General features: G+C 37.0%; 1 protein-coding gene across 1 annotated transcript in view; it reads left to right on the top strand.

Annotated features, from left to right (window-relative positions):
• CIP2A (cellular inhibitor of PP2A) overlaps nt 1–11,188 on the top strand; it is a 37,188-nt gene extending 26,000 nt beyond the window's left edge. The window contains exons 15-21 of the mRNA XM_040980515.1: nt 269–343; nt 428–538; nt 4,277–4,473; nt 7,441–7,554; nt 7,782–7,864; nt 8,716–8,855; nt 10,885–11,188. Coding sequence (XP_040836449.1) covers nt 269–343; nt 428–538; nt 4,277–4,473; nt 7,441–7,554; nt 7,782–7,864; nt 8,716–8,855; nt 10,885–11,055 — 891 coding nt within the window. The 3' untranslated portion in view covers nt 11,056–11,188. The remainder of the gene's footprint in view (nt 1–268; nt 344–427; nt 539–4,276; nt 4,474–7,440; nt 7,555–7,781; nt 7,865–8,715; nt 8,856–10,884) is intronic.
• The last annotated feature ends 825 nt before the right edge of the window (nt 11,189–12,013 follow it).

A 12,013-nucleotide genomic window follows, 5' to 3' on the forward strand; every position in this document is an offset into this window, starting at 1 on the left:
AAAGAAAAGAAGAAAAACTAGTCAGAAAACATAAATTGTTCTTTCCCTAGTCCTCCTCCCTCCCGCTTCCATCTACATCCATCCATCTTAGAAATATTTTTTAATTGATGCAAGCATACCAAATCTTAAATTTTTCTTAAGTAGCTAGAGTAATGAAATATTTGTGACCCAACTTATTAAGTGATTTTTAAAATGTCTTGTTAAATTTTATTGATTTGGCTGCCAGGTATTTATGTTATTTTGTCTAAATATTTTGATTTTTCACTAGGTAAAAGATCAAATTAATGATGTGAGAATATCTGACATAATGGATATATATGAAATGAAATTGTCCACATTAGCTGTGAGTACAGGTGTGTTTTAATAACAGATTTTTGTAGGTGTTTTCTTTAAGCAAGAAAAATCAGTGTTGTGTTTTTTCTTACAGTCCAAAGAGAGCAGGCTCCAAGATCTCTTGGAAGCAAAGGCTCTAGCCCTTGCACAGGCCGATAGACTGATTGCCCAGTACCGTTGTCAGCGAACTCAAGCCGAGACAGAGGTATGCGACCAACTAATTGGAACAAAGATTAATGGAGTAAAAAAAAAATGCGAAGTATTAGTTAAATGTTTGTTATACTAGTTGGAATTGTCCTCAGCACTTGACATGACAATTTCTACCATCTTGAATTTTCTCCGTCATTATCTTTTATTTCTAAACCACTCTTAAGTATTGGAACTCCCCAGGGTTAAGGATTATATTTCAAACTCTTTCATTTTTGTGTTGCACAATTGCCAAAATATTAATTTTTTCATTTTATATTTGGAGCACTAAATGACTCTCTTTAGCTCTATTTTAATATAAATACTTCAAACTCAGCCTCGCTAGTAATAAAATAATCACTATTCCCCGTTTGGTTTTCTGTGTCCTCATATCAGCTTTAAAACTTTTCCAAATTAGAAATATGAAAGTTATATGATTTGCTTCATAATTATTTATCACATTGAACAGATTGTACTTTTTTTTCTAAAGATTTATTTTGTTTTTATTGGAAAATCAGATATACAGAGAGAAGGAGTTTCAGAGAGGAAGATCTTCCATCTCTTGAGTCATTCCCCAAGCGGCCACAATGGCCAGAGCTGAGCCGATCCAAAGCCAGGAGCCCAACACCTCTTCCGGGGTCTCCCATGTGAGTGCAGGGTCTCAAGGCTTTGGTCGGTCCTTGACTGCTTTCCCAGGCCATAAGCCGGGAGCTGGATGGGAGGCGGTGCTGCCAGGATCACAACTGGCACCCATAAGGGATCCCGGTGCATGCAAGGTGAGGACTTTAGCTACTACGCTAGTGCGCTGGACCCGATTATATCTTTTAAGTGTTAGTGTTTCATGCCTTCTCTATGTTTCTGTCGTTTTTTGCTATAGACCTTAACCTTTTCTCTTTTCATTAAAGTAGGAGGCAAGCCTATAATTAGCTTTCTTCCACTTGCTGTCCTGTTAGTTACCCTCTGTGCCATAGCCAGTCATGCTGCCTTCTGTATTTGGTTCTTTCCTCCCTCATCCCCTCCCCGTGAATCTAAAGCAGGAACTTGATACTGCTCTGTCAGTGCTGAGCAGCTTATTAGGAGCTGCCGTTGCTTTCAGAATATCATTAAAATTTCTTAGTTTGGCATACTAGGATTCTAGCTATTCCTCAATCCATGTCTGATATTCTTACACAAGTTTTGTAGCCAACATTTTAGGTTACTTTGTATTTTCTGGAACTGCCCAGATTCTTTTTTCCTGTCTTTGTGCCTTTCCCTCTTTTCCTGGCTAACTACTCATAATACTTAAAATTTCTATTTAAATACCTCCAATTCCCAGAATCCTAGTACTCTTCTCTCTTCCCCACATATATTTGACAGTCTTTCCCTGATGTCTGCACCTGGCATTTATGTGTTTACTACATTTCTTATATCATTTGAAGATCCTATTATCTCCCACTGCCACCTGGATGCCAGAAGCTGCCCCTGCACCTGCAGAGCCTACCATAGGCTTCGAGCTGGGCATGCTTGGCAATGAGCTGTGCGCATGTAGATACTTAATCTGTACCTGATAGGTAAGAATTTACTGCAGTAATGGGAAATTCCCAGCAAAAACAAATGGAATATACACAACTTGATTTCATTTCCAGAGAATCATAATGAAGTTGTCTGAGTCTGATATCAGTAACAAAACATCTTTAAATCATTTCAGAGTAATTCTGCCAAAGATGAAATTCTTTGTTATTCTTATTTTAATATAGTTTCATTTGTCTTCTCTAGTATGTTAAAAGCATCATCAATTTTAAGCAGGAAAATTACTGATGCTAAAATCTTTTTTGTTGTTTTTTCGTGGCCGAGTGAGTGCCACGCTGGGTCTTGGCTTACTTGGCCTGTGCAAGAGGGAGTAGGAACAAGGTTTCGGTGCATGTCTAAAGACTCAAGACCCCTCCGCCTCCTTGGTTTTGGCAAAAGCCTTAAAACGCTTCTCCTGTTTCGACAGAACCTTAAACCCCTGTGGACCCATGCAGTTGGCAAAAGGCCCAAGGCCCTCTAGGTATTTCCCTCCCCATCAACCTCTTCTGGTAGTTTGGTTACTTTCCCAAGGCTTGGTCACCTCCTACCCTGGCCCATACCCATCTTATGGTAAACTTGTAATAGTCTTGTAATAAACAGCTCCAAAATGCCGGCGGGTTGCTTAAGTTGTAGTGAGCTACACAGTGCCACCTACAGGGAAAATAAGTAACAGTTATACTAATTGGCTAGGCTTATAATATGTAATAAATACTTATATCCAATAAAAATATTATTACTACCGTACGGTTTGTTCCCCTAAACGCTTCCTATAAAAGCTTGTGCTTAACTATCCCTAAAGGGGCAAGTTCACCATAATTGTCTCTGATATTTATCTATTAAAAATGCTGTTGCCACACTACATTACCTGGGTTGGTGGTCTGCAGCCACAGCCCCCACATTTTTTGGTCCTTCCTCGTAGCATGCTATATTGTGTCTGGACATTTCTCCAATTCTGTTAGAGAATTTAATATTCCATCCATGTTACTGGGAAAGCTTCATATGAAACTAAAACTGAATAATTGAGTGTTACATCTTTGTAGTCGATGTCATCAACAGAGAAGGGCTTAAGTTCTCACTTGGCAGTTAAAATTAAGCAGTACTTTATGACCAAAGGAATGGGAGGAGTCCACATCTGAATCCATTTGCTTTTCCATTTATTTAGTGTTTCAAGTCACTTGTGAAATAAAGTCTTATTTCCTGGTTATAATAAGTGTTTGATTAAGCATCTGTATTTTAGCTCAGATTTTATTCTTACTTCTTACCTGAAGGGGAAACTTGTGCCAAGTCATTAGAGTAGTATTAATGGCAAAGTCAGCTACAAAGACCACAATTTTGTTCATTTCTATTAACCTGGTCATAGTAAGATTAGTTTTGCCTGAACAATCTATTGAATAAAATCTGACAGGTTAAACATCCCTAATCTGAAAATCTAAAGTACTTCAAAATAGCACCGACATGATTTATGAAGATGTATCAAGTGAAAAATATATGTATTGTGAAACTGTTTCATATACAACATTTTTTAAAAGATTTACTTATTCTTATTTGAAAGGTAGATATACAGAGAGGAGGAGAGACAGAAAGGAAGATCTTCCATCTGATAGTTCACTCCCCAAGTGGTCGCAACGGCTGGAGCTGAGCTGATCCGAAGCCAGGAGCCTCTTTCAGGTCTCTCATGAGGTGCGGGGTCCCAAGGCTTTGGGCCGTCCTCGACTGCTTTCCCAGGCCACAAGCAGGGAGCTGGATGGGAAGTAGAGCTGCCAGGCTTAGAGCCGTCACCCATATGGGATCCTGGCACATTCAAGGAGGGGATTTTAACCACTGTGCTATCATGCCAGGCCCACAATAACATTTTTAATGGTAACATGCAGAGTAATCTTCAGCCTGTATGTATGGGTACATATGAAGCATAAGTAAATTTCATGTTTTGAGTTAGAACCTATGTCCAAAATATGCTTGTGTTTGCAAATTTTCCAACAAAAATACTTCTAGTCACATTCATTGGATTAAGCAGTACTCAACATTGAACCAGATTTATTAGGAACAGTTAAGCAATAAGTGCATGCATGCCATATCTACTTACTGAGACTTAATATAAACCCAGTAGGTACTGCTCTAATAACTTTTTGGTGAATTTTTCAAATTGTAGAAACTTAAATATATTATATAAATGATAATGGAGATATCTTATGTCCTGTGTTCTCTTAAGGCACGTACACTTGCTGGTATGTTGAGAGAAGTTGAAAAGAAAAATGAAGAGCTTAATATGTTGCTGAAATCACAGCAGGTTGAATCAGAGAGAGCCCAGAGTGATATTGAACATCTCTTTCAACACAACAGGAAGCTGGAATCTGTGGCTGAAGAGCACGAAATATTGACAAAATCATACATGGAATTGCTTCAGAGGTAATTGCATGGGTAAAACGTAGAAGGAACACACATTTCTTTTCCATGAGCCTGAAACGCATGTGGAACCATTTCTTGTACTCTGTTAATAGTGTAAAATAAGGGTAAGAATAAGTGAGAAACTTGTCATAGTGAAATGAAGCACTGCTTAAACTAACTCATTACCAAAATTTCAGAACGTGATTTCTATACAGCTGCCTTTCCTTTCCTTTTTCCTGTACTTGGCAGTCATCTAAGTTATAAGCTCTGTCAAGGACACATTTCTTTAGATTTTTTTTTTGATTGATTGATTTATGTAGTTGAAAGGCAGAGTTACAGAGACACAGGGAAAGAGATTTTGTCACCTACTGCCTCACTACCCAAATGACCTCAGTGGCCTGGACTACACCAGGCCAAAGCCAAAAGTTAGGAGCCTCTACGAGATCTCCCTCCTGGTGGCCAGGCATCTCTGCTGCCTTCCCACAACAACTGCAACAGGAACTGACATGGAAATGAAGTGCTTGTGTCAGGCAGAGGCTTAACATATCATGCCACAAGTCTAGCTGCAAAGTTCTTCGGAAATAGCTATGACCTAGAACACTGCTTAGTGTACAGAGTTGAACACACTATGGATAATCTTCTTGCGTGAGTTTAATTATTGCCATTATTGTTAGCTGAACCCAATGAACTAGTCATTTTTGCAAATTAAGTGTAGTTGATTATTAACAGTTTCATGTCATTCAGCCTAATAGTGCAGAAATTTGTTATTTTGGTTCATTTCTTAATTTCTTTAAATATGGTTACTTCATGTGTGACTGTATGTAGAACAAGTTATTTTTCATGAATTGTTAGAATACGTGCATATAAAATGTTGATAAATATTTCCAGATTTCTAACCATAAAAGTCTTAGCAGCTGGAGGCCAATTCCAGCTGAGTTCGGAACTCAAGAAGGGTGCGTGAAATAGGTGTAGACAGAAAGGAAACAGACCACTACGATTTCAGGATTGTAATGGACAATGCACGGAAGCTGGCGCCTGTATTTATACAGAAGCAGTCACAAGCTCTGGCACAGACTTTATGTCATGGTGTTTCATCCACTCGACCGCAGAGTGTGGTCCACGAACAGTACAATGACAAAGTTTTCTTTGGGGCAGTTTGACACAGCTTCAAGGGGGGCACAATTATAACATGTGAGTGAGGAGGGATTATACATCCCTTTCTTATCTCGGCTTGCCAGCCCCTGCCTGCTCTCCTCAGGTCTGGGCTCTAACCTTGGTGCCACCTGTGACAACCAGACCCCGATCTTCATCTGTGGGTTAGTAAGTCTGGGGCCTTGGTTTGTCGGGATTGGGGCCAATGGCACTAATTGGTCATTAGGCCTGCAAGCTCACACAGTTTGTTACCTAACCAAGTAAAGCAGGAGTTATAAAGGCAAAAAGAATTGCAGTTAGCAATGAGCCATGTTTACTCCATTTTGATTTTAACTCTACAATGGACAAGTGGGTGTCCAACTCATATTAATCAATAATGCACTCCTACTACAATTCTCATTCTACAACTTATCGGAGGAGAAAATATATCACAAAAGGAGAAACCTAAAGATCAAGGAAAGAAAACCCTAAATATAGATTCCCACTACACTCATAGACTCAGTAATCCTAAATTAGTTGGAAAGCATGTGTTATGATGTTAGCACAGACATTGCTGAGCTCTTCCAGCCAAAGGGTCATAAGAGCAACCGAGACAGCGTACATTATTAAAGACCTGTTCACCAAGACGTTACCAGTAACATTAACTGCCAAGCTCTCTTTGGCAGTAAAAACCATTTCGCAGGGGCAGACAATGCCTCAATAAATTACAGAACTCTTAGCAGGGTGGCCAGGTGTCCTTGCAAAGGGAGGTGGATTCAGATGGTTGCAGAGACATCCGCGTGGCCCTGCCAAAGAGGGGAGCTGTTCTCTTCACACCTTCCTGTCGCCCACTCCTACTGCACCGACCCCAGCACCTAGCAATTTGTATATGTACTAAGTTTGATTTTTTTTTTCTCCCTTTTATCAGACTGTTTCAGGCCAGTTTTTAAACTTCTGAGTTATAAGGAAAACAAGGAATAATTGTACATTTCACGTTGTCTATCTAGAAATAAAGTGAAAACACTCTGGGAAACTTGCATATTGTTGAATTTATATTTTAATTTTATCCCTTGCTGTTAATATACAATTCTAGAAATTTGTAACTTTGTCAAATCTATTAAGAAATAAATATATAAAAAGTTTGTGATGATAAGTTAGTTTCTGAAGAAGATATTTTCCCCTAACAAAAACTTCTTCCAAAATCTGAATATGGCAATACTAGAAGTAGACACTGTTAGTGGTGAAATGATTTAAAAACTGGGGCAATGAGCAGAGTGATCTTAAGAGAGAGGACAGTGGACTCAGAAATATGTGATCTCTAGGAATTGCTTACGGCCTAGTTTGTGAATTAGAGACAGAGAATGCTTGAATGGCCCGATGCTTATAATAAATAAAGCTGTCTGAGAAGTTAGAACTGCCTGAAGGTGTTCAAATTCAAACTGACCGAAACTCATTGTGAAATAAAATAAGACTTACCCTGGCCTGGTGTGCTTTGTGCTACCATTTTCTTCCTTCTGTTATTGTCAGTGAAATCAAAATAACATCTTATGCCTAAGAAAGATGGCTGTGTATGTATTTTTACCAGATTTGTGTAACACAATATCTACTGTAAAATGCTGTGTATGTAAAAATACAAAGTTAATGCTCCACACTAGTTTTTTTTTTTTATTTAACTACCTCCGCTAGCTAGAACTTTACTTTATTAATCTTTTAGGTTTGATAATTCTACTTATGTTCTTGTTTCTAATGTCTCTTATTTATGTTAGTTAATAACAAAGAAAATGCTGAGTTTCTTTTGTCTGATTTTTTTCACAATGAAAATACCAGTTCATTTTCTTGTTTTTTTTTTTTTTTTAGAAATGAAACTGCTGAGAAGAAGAATAAAGATTTACAGATCACTTGTGATTCTCTGAATAAGCAAATTGATACAGTGAAAAAATTGAATGAGTCACTCAAGCAACAAAATGAAAAGTAAAATCTCTAGTTCAATAGTCTATGTAGGGGATATTCAAAACAATTTTCGCTCTATACAATGATTTTTATTGATAAAATTAATAGAGTTGTGAGCTTTTTATACTGATTATGTGTTTTTACAGTATCCTGTTTTTATAAATTTTCTCTTAAATACATTTCAGGAAGAAAATCTGAAATGATACAGTTCATTGATATTTTGTTGTTGTTTTTTTAAATAACTTTAGGACTATCACCCAATTAATTGAAAAAGAAGAGCAAAGAAAAGAAGTACAGAACCAGTTAGCAGACAGAGAGTGTAAACTAACAAGTAAGTGGGTTCTTATTTAATATGTAAGGCCTTCAAAAAGTTTATGGGAAATGTGAGTAAAAAAAATTGTGTAGATTTCAAAATATTTTTCTATCAAAATAAACCTGCACTTTAATTCTTTTCCATTAACTTTTTGAAGTGCCCTTACATATTTTCTATTTTTAACATACTTGTGTTGGAGGAAAATCAAAGCCTGATTTTTCTATTTTTTACTTTTTAATTATTTTCTATTTTTCCCGTTTTGAAAACTTGAAATCTAATGCTAAAAACTTCCCCTTCACCAAACTGCTCCCTTCACCAAAGTAAGTTGTGCACCATTGATTAAATGAAAAAGAACAACACATTGTTTAAAATCTGAGGGTAATGAGAAATCTGCTTTTGAAAATTCAAAGCAAAATTAAGGAACAGAACAGCAGGGGGCAGTGCTCGGTAACTTTTGGTTGCTGGCTGCTTAAGGGAATATCTAAAGCCATCCACAAAAGATTGCTGTCCTGGCTCACTAACCTTACAGGACAGTTATCTTCATATATGCTGTTTCACAGTTATCAGTCCTCCATTTCCTTCTAGCCCTTAAGCTCTAAGGGTTCTTTTCTTACGAGTATATTATACTGAGAACAGTGAAAGGGGGAGAGCCACAGAAATAGTGTTTTTCTCAAGTATTCTGGCACACAGGGAGAGTATCATGGTTTTCTTTACTCAGCAGATATTATTTCATTATTTCATTTCCAACAAGAGAGTTCTTAATTTTTCTAGTTTTGTTTCTTTTAGTCTTAGACTAGCTACTAAGCCTTCTCGGGGTATTGTTGGCATGGTGAGACTGCTGAGCGTATGACTGACTTGTTTGTTTTAAGGTTTACATCAAAAAACAAAAGCACAAGAAGAAAAGATTAAAATCTTACAAAAAGAAAAGGAAGATAAGGAAGAAGCCATTGATATCCTTAGAAAAGAATTAAACAGAACAGAACAAATAAGAAAAGAATTGAGCATTAAGGTAAGAATATGTTGAGTTCTCACTTTCAATAAAATAAGTCTTATTTTATGAAAAAGAATTTGGATAAATTATTATTATCTCTTCAGGCAGTTTTCTTTAGGAGGTACAGAATAAATCTTTATTACAATGGGAAAACATATCTTCTAAGATTCTAACATACTGTATACTTGATGTTTTCAGGTATGTGAAGAAATAGGAAAGATTACCCAGTTTTGTGGGGTTTTTTTGTTGTTGTTTTTTTTTAAGCTTTATTTATGTGAAAGAGTGATTGAGAGCGCACAAGACAGAAAGATCTCTCAGCTGGTCCACTCCCAAATGACAGCAATGGCTCGAGCTGGACCAGGTTAAAACCAGGAACCAGGAATTCCACCCACATCTCCCACATTGTTCAGGCGCCCGCATGCTAGGGCCGTTTCCAAGTACATTAACAGGAAGTTGGAGCAGGAGCAGAGTCGATGGAATTTGAAGCAGCATTCTGATAAGGAATGTCAGCACTGTACACAATAGCTTTAACCTACTGCACCACAGCACCAACCTCCCACCCCCCGGGCTCCCTCTTGTTCATGTCACATGTAGGTGTTGTCTGAGTGTACAACCTTGTCTTCTTGAGGGAATAACGACAATAGTAGTAGTTCCTACTTGTTCATGGCTGTATAATGTGCCAAGGATTCTTTGAAACTTTTTCTTAATACTTCTCATTTTAGCCATGTTAGTATAAGAGGTCTTTGAAAGGTTCATGGAAAATGAAAACACTGCATGGATGGGTTTCAAGTTTTTCCACCAGTGTCAGCATTATGGGATGTGTCTTTAAAATTCTTGTCTTGGGCCTGGTGTGATATCGTAGTAGCTAAAGTCCTCACCTTGCATGTACCAGGATCCCATATGGGTGTTGGTTCGGGTCCCAACGGCCCTGCTTCCCATCCAGCTGCTTGCTTGTGGCCTGGGAAAGCAATGGAGGATGGCCCAAGGCCTTGGGACTCTGCAACCTATGTTGGAGAGGCCTGAAGAGGCTTCTGTTCTAGCTTCTGGGTTCAGATCGGCTCAGCTCCAGCTATTGCGGCCACTTGGGGAGTAAATCAGTGGATGGATGATATTCCTCTCTTTCCTTCTCTCTGTATACCTGTCTTTTCAATAAAAATTTAAAAATTTTTTTTTATTTTTTGTGTTTTAATGCCATTTTTATAGACTTTTAGGGTTACTCATATATGCTGATTCACTTACAGATGGAGAAGCAGGTTATTTGCTAAGTCACACAGCTCATCACAGGAACAATACACATATTCTGAATTTTAATCTGCTGTTCTCTTTTATTATGTCTACCTAGCCTGAAGGATAGGGAGGAATTGTGCTTTCTGTACCAGACATAATAAGGAAGAAGAAAGCAGACCAAGGCTGGGGAATCGACACAATAGTTAAGACATACTTCTAGATCCCTTGTGAGCATGTCTGTGTTTCCTAGTCCCACTTCCCAGTTCTAGCTTCCTGCTAATGTCCAACCTGAAAGACAGCAGGTTTGGGCTCACCTGCTTTGATCCCAGTTGTGCGGGCATCGCGTTATGGAATGAACCAGCTGATGGGAGAACTGTTTTCCTTGCTGCTGTGTCTTTAAATTCAAATGAAAATAATTTGACAAATTATTTTTTATTTTTCTAAAAGAAAAAAACTGAACCACTTCAGATTACAAATAACAAAAGAGAAATAAAATGTAATGCCATGCTGTATTTACAACTTTTTAAAGTTCTGCTGTGATATGGTTATCTTATTAACTGTATAGTAGTATGTGGTATTATTTTGCAGAATTTGAGTTGTTAGCATGATCTAAAAGCATAAGTTGAAGGTATTTTACTAATTTACATTAAACTGTTTTAATTACTTGCCTTACACTTACCATATAATTTAATTAATCAGATATACAAAAATATAGTGGCTTGAAATGATTATAAGAAATCAAAAGCATCTTAAAATTTCCATGAAAAGAAAATATCCAGCTGTTCCCTTAATTTTTCTTTCTACTCCCTCCCCTCCCTAGGCGTCATCCCTTGAGGTTCAGAAGGCCCAATTAGAAGGTCGCTTGGAAGAGAGAGAATCTTTGGTGAAGCTTCAGCAAGAGGAGTTGAACAAACACTCTCACATGATAGCAATGATCCACAGTTTAAGTGGTGGCAAAATAAATCCAGAAACTGTCAATCTCAGTATTTAAATTTAGATGTGTAATCTCTTGAGTTTTTCTTCATTTATCTGTTGGAAAAGAGTAGGTAAGAAACATAACTTGTGACCCCAAAGCAATAGGAAGTGATTATCTGATTATTAATTTAGTAAAGAATCTGATCTGATGCACGTTTTTGTTTTTGTTTTTTTAAATACAGATTTTCTTTTTGAAAGATGTCGTTTATGTTTCTAGCTTTTTTGCTTAAAGCTAGCTTATTGTGAAATTATTCTTCAATTTTTAAAACTTCTTTCCTTAGTTTCTATCCATGTTCTTTGGCTAGTCTAATTTATTCTCATTTGGATGGCAGTCATGGGTGGCTTAAAAATATGGCACATTCTGAAAAGGCAATCGCTACACTATCAGTGTTATTCATCGTTATAGGATATAGCAACATGAGCTGTATGATAGCATCTTCCGGATCATTATCACATATGTAGTCTATCAACTGAAGCGCTGTTCTGTGACACTTCAGTATAATTGTATTTATACTTTAATACAAACTTTCTTGGTAGAACAAAGATTGGTACATTAAAATTGCAATTATTAGTAAAAAGATGGAAAGTATGATACTGCTACAAAAGTTTTTCTCCTGCATGAAAGAAATGGTGATTTTAACTGTTGTTTATTTTTCCATTTAAGATAAAGTGAAATGTGTGGCATAAGTTCTACATTCAGTAAATAGTACTCAGAAATACTATGTAACAATTAGAAATAGATATTATTAGTTGACCTTCTTGTTTGTCTCAAGAAACAATTGTAGAATATTTGATGATAGCTTTAGTTGCCATTTTATGCTTTTTTAAATGATCCAATTATTTCATACCCAGTAAATTATGTTTACATAATTGGCTTTGCATTGCGGCAATTTGGATTTTTTTATTACTACATATTCAGAAGCATCATGTATTGTTAATTTTAAGTGATTTGCACTTAACATATTATTAGATGG

The sequence above is a fragment of the Ochotona curzoniae genome, unplaced genomic scaffold (assembly GCF_017591425.1).
Source record: "Ochotona curzoniae isolate NIBS_2020 unplaced genomic scaffold, NIBS_Ocur_1.0 contig_3498, whole genome shotgun sequence".
NCBI classification, from domain to species: domain Eukaryota; kingdom Metazoa; phylum Chordata; class Mammalia; order Lagomorpha; family Ochotonidae; genus Ochotona; species Ochotona curzoniae.